The 14,491-nt window shown below is 31.6% G+C and overlaps 1 protein-coding gene across 7 annotated transcripts in view; it reads right to left on the reverse strand.

The window, feature by feature from the left end:
• The window catches only part of LOC115886108 (CREB-binding protein), a 46,194-nt gene extending 37,960 nt beyond the window's left edge, over nt 1-8,234 (reverse strand). For 3 of the 7 annotated variants that reach the window (XM_030905168.1, XM_030905167.1, XM_030905165.1), the window contains exons 1-5: nt 7,643-8,234; nt 6,715-6,807; nt 6,134-6,342; nt 1,824-2,040; nt 1,603-1,766 (exon numbers count right to left, since the gene is read on the reverse strand). In XM_030905168.1, the coding sequence (XP_030761028.1) occupies nt 1,603-1,766; nt 1,824-2,040; nt 6,134-6,342; nt 6,715-6,807; nt 7,643-7,724 (765 nt within the window). In that variant the 5' untranslated portion in view covers nt 7,725-8,234. Of the gene's footprint in view, nt 1-1,602; nt 1,767-1,823; nt 2,041-6,133; nt 6,343-6,714; nt 6,808-6,985; nt 7,121-7,642 lie in introns of those variants that run through there. The other 4 variants (XM_030905172.1, XM_030905166.1, XM_030905171.1 and 1 more) reach the window with 4 other exon arrangements.
• Nucleotides 8,235-14,491: the final 6,257 nt, after the last annotated feature.

Raw genomic sequence — 14,491 nt, forward strand, 5'->3', positions numbered from 1 at the left:
ATTCTTTGACAGATTGTTATTGTTAGAATGTTAATTTACGTTATATTTTTTGCTGTTTTAAAATGTAAAGCACAACATTTGTTTAGTTCAATGCTCTGGAAATGTGATTGTTAGGTTAGGTTAGGAAATTTAGGTACATTAACAATAGCAAAAAATATGACGTTAAGCAAAATTATAGTCTGTAAAACGAATAACTTTGAATTTGACAGTTCCCGCGGGTTTTTCTAGTGTTAATTTTATTAGGTTATCAACTTGCGGCCATGCTGACGCAATGCCGTCTCTAATAGAATAGCCTCAAAGCGAGATTTATGACGTCACACTAGTTAGATACTACGGATTAATAAGTATGTTGTAGTTCCTCGTATTTTTGGTTTGTATTTTAAAAATGATATAGTTTACATGAAATATACATAATATACAGTTAATAAATACAATATATATACCTATATAATATATAGTAATAAATACTTTGGCAGATAAAACTATAAACCATACAAATGCAGCAAATGTTTTACAATATGGCTGAAATCGTACTCCATAGTCAATGTAGATAGTTTTTGTGTTAAGAATAATAATTTAAAAAAATATGTGGTCATTTTTTGACAAGTTTATATTAGTTTATTAATTGCAGTAAACATTATAATATATAAATAAATTTTGTGATTGCAAATAATAATACACTATTAGTAGATATTGAATGTTTTTTGTTAAATTAGATCGATTTTCAAACCCCAAAATTTAAAATATATTTTACATTTTACCCATTATCTTATGCACCAACTATTCATTATTTGTATATTGTAAAACATTTGCTGCATTTGTATGGTTCATAGTTTATTTGCCAAAGTATTTATTACTATAAATAGGTATATATTATATTGTATTTATTAACTGTATATTATGTATATTTCATGTAAACTATATCATTTTTAAAATACAAACCAAAAATACGAGGAATAATTACGTTTTCCATGTATTCTACAACATATTTATTAATCCGTAGTATCTGACTAGCGTGACGTCATAAATCTCGCTCCGTGGCTGTTCCATTAGAGACGGCATTGGTCTAATATTTAGAAATGTCAAAAGCTGATGAGATGTTACTTTTGACAAGTCTGACATTTCGTTTTGATTTTTGCAAGAAGAGGAAGAACTGTCACTTGTTTTATTATTTTCCTTTTCTATTTCACGAAAGTAAAAAGAGTTACCTATCTGATTCGTTCAGGCACTCAATTTAAAGAATATCAGTCACTTTTTTGATAGAGGGATTTTATATTTGCCATGTTGGTAAAAAATAACGGTCAAAATTCAAAGTTATTCATTTTATAGACTATAATAATAACCATCTATCAAAGAAGGAAATCAAAAATTAAATTATATTGCCATAGAAACGCCTTTTCATTTTTACGATTTCAAAAAAACACCATATTTTCATGTTTTTTTTAATCTTTTCTAGAACGGTATGGAAATTTGTAAAAACATAAAAATAAATTAACCATTTTAAAAAATTAATTTTTTTTTGCAGAATGTATTTGTTTATGTTTCATTAAATTTCAAGTAAAATGATTACTGCTACACAAAATAATAAAGCTAATCTCTTACCTGAGGTACATGTCCTCCCGAATGATGTGTCTGACCTGACATGAGATTGGGCGCTTTGTCGACAGCCCCGCTACTGACAACTAAGCCTCCTCCGCCCATGCCACTGATAGAGCTCATATTGCTGTTTGTCATAATCATATTTCCACCGGTTGAATTGTTAAGTCCTACGCAAAACAAATTCGTTGATACTATTGCACTTGACAGTATACCATAACACTTACTACCTTGAATTGAACTCATTACTTGAGCCGAACTTCCATTGTTAGCGACGGATTGCAATCCAGAATTGTTTGATATATTTGAAGCTAAGCTACCCAGATTCATTTGATCGACGGGCCCACTTTTTGCCACCGAAACGTTGGGCGGAGATTGTAAATTCGGACTCTTGCTACCTAACTGACCTCCCGCCAACAAAGCATTGCTAAGTCCTTTGTTACTCTAAAGGGAAGAAAATAAATATTTCGGTAATATCATGAAAATCACTATATACGGGCTGTTTCTCAACAGTAGCTCACCCCTATAACTTTTTTACTTTTTCAGATATAGAAACAAAATATGGTATGTTAGTATCTACTAGTGTTGCGCAAGACAAGAATTCTTGTCTTGAAAATCTCTCTCAATTTCTTGTCTTGTCTTGAAATTCAAGACAAGAAATTTTCAAAGTCTTGTCTTGCAGATTTCTTGAATGGCTAGGTCTTGTCTTGTCTTGCAAGACTCTTGAAATTTCTTGTCTTGAAAAATTTTACATTCTAACAAAAAGGTAATAATATATCTATATTTTATTTCATAGAAAGTGTCCTATACAAAATATATTACGGAAAAATGAACAACGATGCAAATTTTAGCAAAAAAATCTTAACGGACCGCAAACGTACTACGTCAACTCGCCCGTTTGACGAAACAGGAGCCATTACCAAATAAAAGCTGAATAAGAATAAGTTAGGTTAAGTTCGATTTATGGGTTTTGGGTTATTATTTCGTACCTAAGCCCACGGCCACACAGAAAGCGTTTTTAGCGTTTTGCGTCAAGCGCTTTTTGCGATTTTACCGTTTTAAGCGCTTTTTTCGATTTGTGCCCATTAACAACACGCAAAAGACGCGGCAGGTCTGCAGTTTCTATCAAGATGTCAATTAGTAACGTCGCAAGCTCGTGGATTCCCGGCCCGTCCAACAATCAATCCTGTGAGAAAGAGATAGGCGAGATCGGCGCCGTTAGCGTTGAAGAGACGAAGATAAAAGATGCTGGGATTGAATTGTGGACGGGCCGGGGCATATATTCGGAGACAAACACAATCTACTGCTAGTGCCATTGGTGTGTGTAAAAATAATAATTATTATTTGCAATTTATTTTACGAATTTTAATTTATATGTGTATAGTTTTTTTATGTTGTAGTGTTGTGGTTAGTACTTGTTATAATTATATATAATAAATAATTATATAATAGAATAGTAAATATTTATAGTTGCTAATGCAATTTTAGGACATGATTTATGAAACATTTTGGGGTGAAACTTCTTTACGCGCGCTGGGAGTAAAAATTCAAGGCCGTGACATACGAGCTAGTGAGACGGTTCTGACACACGAGCTCGTTGTAACGAAACGTGTTAACGGCTTAGAAAACGTAGTGACGCGACGTGTATTTGTGAGTAGTCCAAGTGTTTATCAAAAATATTGATATTTTAATACAAATTTTGTAAAAGTGAATCAAATTATTACTTGTACAAAACATTTGTTACACGTAAAAAACTATTTTTATTATTTTACGCGAATAAAACTGTTAGACGTAAAAAACTATTTTTACGCGTATAAAACTATTTGTTACTGGTAGAAAACTATTTTTTACGCATATAGATCTGTTTGTTACGTGTAAAAATCTATTTGTTACACGTAAAATACTATTTTTTTACGCGTCTAAACTTATTGTTTCTTACGTTTGTAAGTTTGTTGTTTCTTACGTTTGTACTTATTGTTTCTTACGCAAAAAAATATTTTTACGTGTAAAAAACTAATTGTTACACGTAAAAAACTAATTTTTACGCGTTAAAAACTTATTGTTTCTAGTAAAAAACTCTTTTACCCAAGAAAAATATTTGTTACGTGTAAAAAACTATTGGTTACACCGTAAAAAACTATTTGTTTCTGTTAAAAACCCCTTATTTACGCAGAAAAAAAAAACACTTTTTACGCATAAAAAACTATTTATACACATAATGTATTTAAGAAAACAGAAGAAATATGGCTTTAAATATAATATTTACATCATATTATCTCTATTACACCTCATAAAAAGGAAAATTATTCATAATATCAATACATAGTTTATTAACGTAGTTTTCATGTAGTTAATGAACGGGAAAAGACGTAGTTTATGAAGAAAAACTACACGTAGTTAATCAGGTAAATTACGTCTTAATTAACTACTTCCGAACCCTGACGGAAAGGTCATGCTAGAGTGTACTATTTGCGCTATTTGATACTACTTTTTGTTTGCGGAGCAATTTCGTGCATGAAAAGTAGTACCAAATAGCGCAAATAGTGTGCTCCACGAACCCACCATTAGTTTCAACTACCGTTAGTTTTTTTTTATACCATTATACCAATATAATTTTTTGTGTATAATACCAATTACCAATATACGGTTTGTTGCCTCGACTTTATTTTATTTCATTGTCAACTCTAAAACACTGGCTATGATAGAAAAAGAATGAACACTGGTCAATATTAATGCCGGGTTTATACATTTGCATAAGTCGTAATCATAATCACAGTCTTAATCATCGTCATAATCACAACGCAATTTTAATGTGCGTTTATAGAACATTTTCATAATCATAATTTTTATATCAGTGAAGTTGGGTAACATAATTAAAGGCTAAGTTCATGGTAGATGTCAACAGGTTTATAAGAAGTGGATAGTTTAACTTTATGATTATGACTATGATTCTGATTACGACTATGTAAATGTTGTATAAACCCGGCATAACTTGCGCAAAGACCTAATTATCACTTAAAAAAATGTATCATTTCTAACTTTCAAGAAATCTTGCAAGACTCTTGAAATTTCTTGCATATTAAAGTCTTGTCTTGTCTTGAAATTCAAGACAGGAAATTATGAAAGTCTTGTCTTGAATTTCTTGCAAGAGTCTTGGTCTTGCAAGACTTTTTCAAGACTCTTGTGCAACACTAGTATCTACATACTATATAAAATGCTAATGTTTATCTGTGTCGTCTCTACTGAAGTAACGACTTGCTCTAGAAAGTTGCTTTTTTTACTTTAAAAACTGTCGTCGCCGGAATTTTTGTTTTTTATTTTTTTCTGTTATTTAATTAAAAAAAAAAGTATTTTTTTCCTGATGTCGTGGCGGATGCGCCAGGCTTCAACTAGTATGAGATAAATTAGGATTGATTGACGTATTCAATTGTTTTTGGTCACTTCCTGTTTCACCGGAAATTACTTTTGATTTTTAAAGGACAACCTCCATGTTTTTTTTGCTTAATTTGAAAGAAAATGTCATTCTGAATAGAATGACATATCATATGCCAACTTTTGACGTTCCCAATTAAAAAAAATAGCATTTTAAACGACAATTTACTGGAATACAAAGTGTGTGGTACTAAACTATTAATTTTTTTCTTCCAAATCTCCTAAAAAAATTCTAAAAATATGATTTGGGCATCTTTTAATTGGTCTGGAAAAGACACTAAAAACATTAGATAATGAAATCTATTTTTCCAGGGCTCCTTGATTTAAACTTAGTATTTTTAACACAGCCATGGAAGATTGAACTTAAAAATACAATTTTTTTTGGTGAGGTGAGCCACTTTTGATCATCACCCGATATAGATATAGAAAAATCAATAATAGTCAGTCTGCACATCATCAAAATATTTGATGGGTACTTTTTTTTAACTTTTTTCACAAATGTTTAATAAAATTCGTAATTTTGTCACTGGTTTTTAACTTCAATTTTAGACACTATACATATAGAAATATTTTTTATATCTACAATATTACTTTAGTTATTACTAATGCACAAAAAAATTCTAATTAAATAAAGACACCTATTAGCAAGTTTTCTGAATGACAACTGAAAAATGTAAAGTTCTAATTGATTAACATTAGTTTCTAGACTTAGAGACAAGTTGCTGATTCCGACTATTTAGTGGTTTTAGTATTTTGTTGCAATAAAAATAGCAGTTTTAATTAAAAAAAAAATGCAGATTTAATTTCAAATTTGTCAAATAAAACAAAAAAAAACAAAAATAACAAAAGTCAGATTAGGAAAAATTAATTAAAATATTGAAAATGACAAATATCAGATTTGCAAAGAAACAAAAAGGCAATATTTGCTGGAGCTACCAACGCCTGCTGTCTTTTTTTAACCAGGATACAGAGGTAATAAAAAAAAGGAAAATGTTTTAAACAAATTTTTATTTATTACAAATTTAATTTGGTAATAGTTTTGATGTCTTTAATGACGTGCACGCCAACTTTCCTTAATTTCGCTCTATATTTATGTACTAATTACCTGTTGCAACATGTGACTGATCTGCATTTGCCTTAAATTGTTTGAATCGGTATTCTCAATACCGTTTTGCATACCACCCGGACCGGGTCCTTGGGCAGGTGGTTTGGCATTATTCATGCCATCTCCTGGAAGACCCCATGATGAAGAGGATATTAGTTCATCGGGTAGGTCGTTTTCCAAGACCATCATATCAACGTTGGAGAGCACATCTATGGATAACATTATTACATTCAACCCGCTAAAAACTTTCTATAAAATTGGATTAATTCCCATCACCAAAATAAAATAACCTAATTGAAATTATATTGCTGAGAAACGTTTGTACATTTGTATAAATTATAAAAGCTTTTCTTATTGATAAAACAATTATATTCTATGAGCGAAAATAAAAACTGAATAGTTATAGGTGCCATTCAGAGATTGAAAATGTTAGTATATAAAGCCATGTAATAATCATTTAATTCAGTTTACTTTAAAAGTTAGTTAAATAAGTTTCTTTTACATAATTGTAGATTTATTTCTTTAAGTTGTGTTAGTAATTTTATATTGCTAGGGTTAGATTTAATATAGACAGTATTTACTTTGAGTTTGGCCAAAATTCCACTGGTTCCTAGGATTGAACACACCACCACCTTGATCTGATTGAATGGATCCCAACCCATAGTTGTTGAAAGCTAGTTAAGTATAGTACAGGTTTTAAAGATATATTCCAATTAAAACTTTTTAATTTTCACATAAATACTATGTGACATTTGATAATTTTGCATTAATGAAATATTATGAATTAAACCAACGAAATTCAACAAAGGTTGGTATATTAAATATATGTTTTTGGTTTAAAATATAACTTACTTATAAGTTACAAAGAGATGTTTTAATTCCTATGAGCACCTGGGACCCACATAATAAAAATAGATTATTGTAATCTAACCTCCAATTTATGCTTTCGATATAAACACTATTTTTGTAATTATAAAATATAACTTACTTAAAAAATTTGACTTCAAAGTCATCGCACCTGACATATTACATTAACAGGTGCCGTGTAAGGTGGCTAGATTAAAGGGTATACGATGGTGATGCTAAACATGGCTTAAATATTTTTCATTAATGATCAATTAATGAATAAATAAAATTTATATAAATTTACTTTAGATTACCTAGTCCAATTAATAAAATATGACTTTGTTCTTAAATTTATAAACAGTATTCTGTAAATTGCTGTTTCTTTTGTTAGGCTATCACAGCAAAAATGTTTACAAAGTAATAAATATTTACAGTTTTACAGATACGCAGGTTCTGTTATTGAATAAAAAGCTTGGTTAAAGGCATTACCAATTTGTTTAAGAAAATATTATGCATAAAAGACCTACATTTCTAGATCAAAACAGCTGTTTATAGATTTTTGTTGGTGAAATGTTTTTGCTTGTCAAACTACAGAAACGCCTCTCCCGCGTTCAACCAGGACATGCTCGTCGCAAAATAAACACACAACGAAATTGAACTTACCCGATGTATCCGATGGTCCTGGAAAAGGGTCTAATTTCGGCCTTTTGGCATTCGGCGGCCCATCCACAAGATGATCGGCCATATCGGTGTCGAGCAGTCTCTTACTTTACAAGCCAAAGCCGAAGCTCTGGCTCAGAACTGCGGCTGACCAATTTAACTTCACTTGGTTTACTTAAAAATTAAGTATAAAAACATTATTTTTTCGACAGTAATCTGAGGAAACGGTGCGAAATAGTCGATGTAGCGAGTGTTCGATAGTCGATGCATCTCACAAGGCACATATTAATCAAACCAAAGTCAACCATCGGCCATCATGAACTCCGACTAGTCCGGCGGCCGACTACACTTCGCGATTGCCTATCATCATCTCCTAGCACAACGATCTCGAAACAAATAACGAGAATAATCACAATTTGGGAACAACTCTTCACAAACTAGAGTCAAATTATTACACAATACACATTTACAATACTATTTTTATCCAAAAAGGTTGCTTTTAACAACAGACAATTAGTACACGACACGATTTCGTGTAAAATTGAACGCGACCTCAAACAGGCAAAATGGCGGCTGTTTGATGGAACTTTTTCTACGCCTGTCAGAAATTTCTGTCTAATAAAATCCTTTGTGTTTCTTATTGGTCCATATTGTGCACGTGATAAAGTCGTCGGTTCTTATTGGTCGAATAACCCCGGAAGGAACGCTGTGACGTATGTCCGTCGTCATAAATGACGTGACACCCGAATCGGCGGAAATACCCGAATTAAATTTGTTGAAGTTTTGATTTTTGTAAGGAAATTATGGGATATTTTTTATTTTTTCATCATTAATTCTAGTAATTTTGAATTCTAGAAATATCTGTTTAATTTGTTTTAACTTATTACTCCTTAATATTAACTTCGATTTGCATTTCCCTTAATAGTGAAAATAGAAATTATGAACAGATAAACTGTAAGGTCTTTGTTTTAGGCAGTGCGAATGACGCAAATATTTATTTACCCCATTTTTTTTAAATATCCTGTCGATGTTGCCTCTGATGTAGCTATAATTTTAACATCTCAACTTATTTCATTTTTACAAACATAAATTCAAATTTAAAGGTATAACATTATGTATTTAAAAATTGCTCAGAAAAAATGCAAAACTTTTATGGTAGGAGCATCATCAAATCCTTTGATCAAATTATATTTCAATATCTATACAACTATTATTTTATCAATAATAACCATACGTATTTATCTCGATACATACTCTCAAAACATACGTATTCATCTCATTAGACAATCGAGCACTAATTAATAGTTTAATTTTAGGTTTGTTTTAACGTAGTAGATCCTTAAGTTGCTGTAGGATTATTTACGTATTAAAAGCTCTGTTAAAAGTCATCTGATTACTTTATTCAATTACTATCCAGTTAAGTTTCAGTCCATATAGTATGTAAATTGTACAAAAGTTTAAGCCTATTTGGTAGAAACGATTATCACAAAGGGATATTCACGTTCTTATGTTTATGGACAGATATTAAGCAGTATTCCGGAGCAGTATGGGAACTAAAAATAAAAACAGACGTTAAGTAAACTTACACCAGTCGAATTTATTGCTTAATATGGAAATAGATAAATCGAATAACTTACGAGATCTAATTACTCCAATAAATGTAGCAAAAATAAATAGATTTGCTAGAACAGCCTCTCTTGACTTTTTCTTCTCTTCCCCTACATCTCTGGGAGCAAATCCTCCTTGTACGCGTTTCATTTTTTATTATTTAACACAATTGTATGGTTTTAGCTGGTTCAGAACCTTTAATAACAAAATATCTGGAAACGTGAGATGTTTTATTAAATTTTAAAGGTTATAGCAGGTTATAGTCAGATGGTCAGGTTATAGTCTTTTGTTCTTCTATGGCTTCTATGGTATATTGGGCTTCAACTGTAAATAAATTGCAGTAAATTGAATTCCGCAAGTATGGAATACTTCTACGTCCATAATTCCAAGCTTAATCTAAAATTGCAAATTGCAAGACCAAAGATAAGACTCAAGACTATCCAATAGGCCCCAAACCAGAATGTCCGGCCTGTAGACCCGGCCTATGGACTTGGCCTACCGATTAGATCTTCCGACGTTTTGGATTTATATTATAGTAACAGTTTTGGCCTGGCAATCAGTACTTTGTAACAAAAAACCGATACGCTTTCTTGTTAATAAACAAAAACTTAAACATACATCATAGGATAAAGTTTGCTTAGCGTCTTTTTTGCGTTGGCCGCACCGAATAAACAAGTCTAGGGCAATCTGTCGGCAACACATTGATCTCATCTATTTATTTTTCATTTTATTCATTTTATGGAAAGCACTGTTCATTAAAATGTTGTATCCTATGTTATAGGGCTTGTTTCTCTCTACAATTTCCTGTCTCACAATGTACAGTTTGTGTCGGGGAAGGGATCATAGCTTCACAGTTGTCGATTTTCGACAGAAATCAGTACATGTATAGTATTTCGTATATTTTTCATTTTATTGATTTTATGGAAAGCACTGTTCATAAAAATGTTGTATCCTATGTTATAGGGCCAAACTTGTACTCAAACCAAACCAAACCTTACCGTTTTTGAAATATTTTCAATTTTGTGAAATTGCAGTATAAATTTTAAGGCTTCATATCTCCAAGGGTATCAGTGTTTTTAATACTAAATATTTAATGAAGTTTATTTATTGATCAGTTATTGTGTTGCAATAATAAAAATAATACTACCTTATACAGAGTATCTAAAAATTTATTTTAAATAATTATTAGCTTCAAACGGCAATAACTTCTTTAATTTAAATGGAATGCCCTGTATATTTTTGGGAGAATCAGATGCACAATTAAATTGTCTATCAAATTGTATTATACCATTTTTTACCTATCCCTTCAAGTTTTTGTAGAAAATGCATTTTCTTATAATTTAGACCGCATTTATCAATATATCCATGGAATATTGACATTTTAGATTGTTTTTAAAGCAACAAATGTACAAAATGTACAGACTAGTAATATTATCGTTTTAGCAAAAACGATGATATTATTAGCCCATTAACATGCAAAAAGAAAACTATTTAAATCTTTATAAAAGAGTATACCATTAATTAAATATAACACCATTATTTCCGCCCATATACTAATTAATGACATACTTAATTGTGTTCGTTAATAAATTATTACAAATAAATGTGGATTTTTGAGTCAGAAATCAATATAATAATAAGTTATCAAATTAAAGTCTTTGTTGTTATAAATAAGCATTTATTAAAAAATGAAATATCATTTAAGGTGTTACTTTTTATCACACTGTCTAATGCCCATACAAAATTCAGTTTTTTAGTATTTGGAGCAATTATTATTAATCAACGCAGTCAGTTAATGTAGTTTGAATACTGGAATCATATTAATTGATCCTCTTTAACAAATATTTAAACAGTTTTTTTTTATTTTTTAATGAAATAAACGAATTATATCGACAATATTAGTATCTGTACTCTTTAAAAATTTGGGACATCTTTAAAAATAATCTAAAATGTCAATAGTCCATGGGTATATTGATAAATAAGTTCTAAATTACAAGAAAATGCATTTTCTACGGAAACTTAAAGAGATAGGTAAAAAATGGTATAATATAATTTGATAGACAATTAAATTGTGCATCTGATTCTCGTAAAATATACAGGGTGTTCCATTTAAATTAAACAAGTTATTGCCGTTTGAAGCTAATAATTATTTAAAATAAATTTTTACCTGTATAAGGTAGTATTATTTTTATTATTGCAACACAATAACTGATCAGTAAATAAACTTCAGTAAATATTTAGTATTAAAAACTTTGATACCCTTGGAGAAATGCAGCCTTAAAATTTTTACTGCAATTTCACAAAATTGAAAATATTTCAAAAACGGTAAGGTTTAAGTATAATAAATCTTAATCAAATTTACCCTTATTTTAATCGTAGAAACTAAAAATGTAATAATATACAGGGTGTTCCATTTAAAAAAATACAACTTTGATATTTTTTACTTATTTGGGACACTCTGTATCTTGTAAAATTATTTTTAAATTGTACCTCTAATAGTCCTTCATCGAACCCAAAACTTACAATTTGTAAAAATCTCATCGTTTAGCTACAATACTCCGTGTCGTATGTGGTGAACAACCCTGTATAGTGATGAAACATGATTAGAATAAAAAAAAAGATGTTACTTATGTTATTTATTTTAAAAATATACCAAAATGTAAAACAAATTATTATTTTAATTGTCAGATATACAACTTGAATCAGTCGACTGTTAACTATTTGCTATCGAAGTTAGTTAAATTATTACACTTAAGTTTATCATACAGGGTGGACCAAATTGTATTTGGAAAAAATAAGTAAAAAAGTTCGTACAAATTTGCGCACTGAAATGCTTCGTTTTGGAGATATAGAGTGTAGAAGTTTTATTTTTATTTTGTTTTTTATCCAAATAATTTCTGAACTAACGCAGATATTTGAATGAAAATTGGTGTTTGGGTGTTTTTTGATACGAGAAATTCAATTTCGATTTCTGTATGACTACTACTTGTCAAAGGCGCCACCAACATAGTTTTTAACTGTTTTGAGAATGTCATGAATATCATGAAAAGATGGGACTCAAAGAGCCCCATCTTTTCATGATATTTTGACGACTTTCGTGCACTACACAACCCCATCGAGAACCCCAACATCAATGAATCAAATCAACAAATCGTCCGATTTAAATGCAATTTGGTATGTCGATAGCTTGAACGTAAGTAAGTAATTTATTTTCTAGTAAATTTATTTCTAGATGTATTAGTTATTAGAAATACTAATAATTGCGTGGAATTTGATATATATAGGAAAAATACGACCACACGCAGATATATTCCTAATGAATCACATCATAGTGTTGAACATAAAATGGCTAGTTTAAATTTCTTACTTCATAGATTACTTAGTTTCCCACTTTCCAACGAAAGATATGAAATAGAAAGAGATTACATTAGGAATGTAGCTGAGTGTAATGGATATTCTCCTTCACTAGTTGATAAATTAATTAGAAAACGTAGGTATAGGTTAATGATTTCTGAAAATTCGACTTCAGGTGGAGAAAGATACGTCTAAAGATTTTTCGATACCGTTTGATAGAGAGTTATCCCGTGGTCTAAAAGGAATTTTTAAGAATGTCAATTATAAACTTGTGTATAGTGCTAATAATAAATTACAACAATTATTAGGTAATCCAAAGATTCCAAAAAAAATTCTTGTAAAGATTGTAATCAGAAATATATTGGGCAAACTAGAAGATCAATATTAACTAGATTTAAAGAACATTTAGCTCAGATAAGATATGGTAGACCGGATAAATCTTGCGTTGCCGAACATATTGTTGATAAAGAACATTGTACAGATCTTAATAATTTAAAATTAATTAAACAAGTCTCAAATTACAGGCAATTAGATGCATATGAAAGCATCAGAATTAATAAATGTAAAGATAGTATGAACAGAGACAACGGTCCAATTCCTTCAAGTTCTTTGTTCCTACTACTCTAGTGGCGGAAATCTAACTGTTACGCTCAGTGGGCTCTGACTCGGTTGGCTAGATTTTGCCACGCCCACTCGGTGCCCACTGGGCGAGTATATAAACACTCAACTTGTAAATTGTACTTTAATTTATAATCATCTGCTGATGATGCTAACATGGTTAGCGAAACGCGCGTCCAGTGTAAAAGTAAAAGTGTTTTGGTGTATTGTGGTGATTTAGTGTTTTTATTTTGCGGTAATTAAGTAAGTAAGCTTAAACCAAGGCCAACTTGACTGTGCATGACACGTGAATAGACTACCGCACATTAGCTCGTCACGGCTGGAACGGCGAGTCCGTCGACGGAACAGATTCCAGCTCTCCGACTCTCCCCGTCAAACGACGGTCCGTGCCGGGACAGGCCGGTCAACTGTACGCGGAGCCGGCCGGCCGGCGCTGGCCTGCATTAACTTATGGAAGCCTTTCGATCGCATATATGTTTTGCAATTATTTTGGCAGTTGTTATTGTTAAGTCCGAGAAAGCAGTCCTAAGAAAAAAAATTAGGAAATTAAATCGTTAAATAAATGATGGGACTCTCCGCGTTCAGTCCGCTTTTGATTAATGGGGTGGACCCACATTTTTCTCTTTATCTTCTATTTATTTTTCTTCTTCTTCTGCCAAAATGCGGCCGCTTCAATAACTTCTTCATCAGAACTGCTGCTTTCACACATAGTGACTCTGTCACTGCTACATGTAAACTAAAACAAAAGATCTTTACGCAACATACGACCGCGACGTGACGGCTTGCCGGTTTCCTGCGGCAAAGTGGGCGACCAAGCTCTCCGTCGCCTGCAGGCGACGAGCAGCTACGGTCCGTGCTGTGCCGGACAAGTGGGCGACAAGCTTTAGTGTTTTTATTTTGCGGTAATTAAGTAAGTAAGCTTAAACCAAGGCCAACTTGACTGTGTATGACACGTGTCACTGTGACAGTTAGTTTTGACGTAAGAAACGTCAAAAGCTGATGTCGTCCGATCGCGGCCAAATTTGGTGGGTAGGCTATGTGTCCGACCCTGCAAAGTTGGATACGTCGTTTCGTTTACATCTTCATCAGGATGGGACTAATGATTTGATATTGGAGAAAAATATGGGTCGACTTCGGCATAATTGAAGATGAGCTACAGGGTGACACCCTTGACGTTTCGTTCATCAGCATTTTCCTTAATTATGGGTCGATTGGAACCAAACTAGGCACGTGGATAGAGGTACCCGAATGGAGTCCTCAGACGGGCAGACA

Source organism: Sitophilus oryzae, unplaced genomic scaffold (genome assembly GCF_002938485.1).
Source record: "Sitophilus oryzae breed Bouriz unplaced genomic scaffold, Soryzae_2.0 scaffold_467_pilon_pilon, whole genome shotgun sequence".
Taxonomy (NCBI): domain Eukaryota; kingdom Metazoa; phylum Arthropoda; class Insecta; order Coleoptera; family Curculionidae; genus Sitophilus; species Sitophilus oryzae.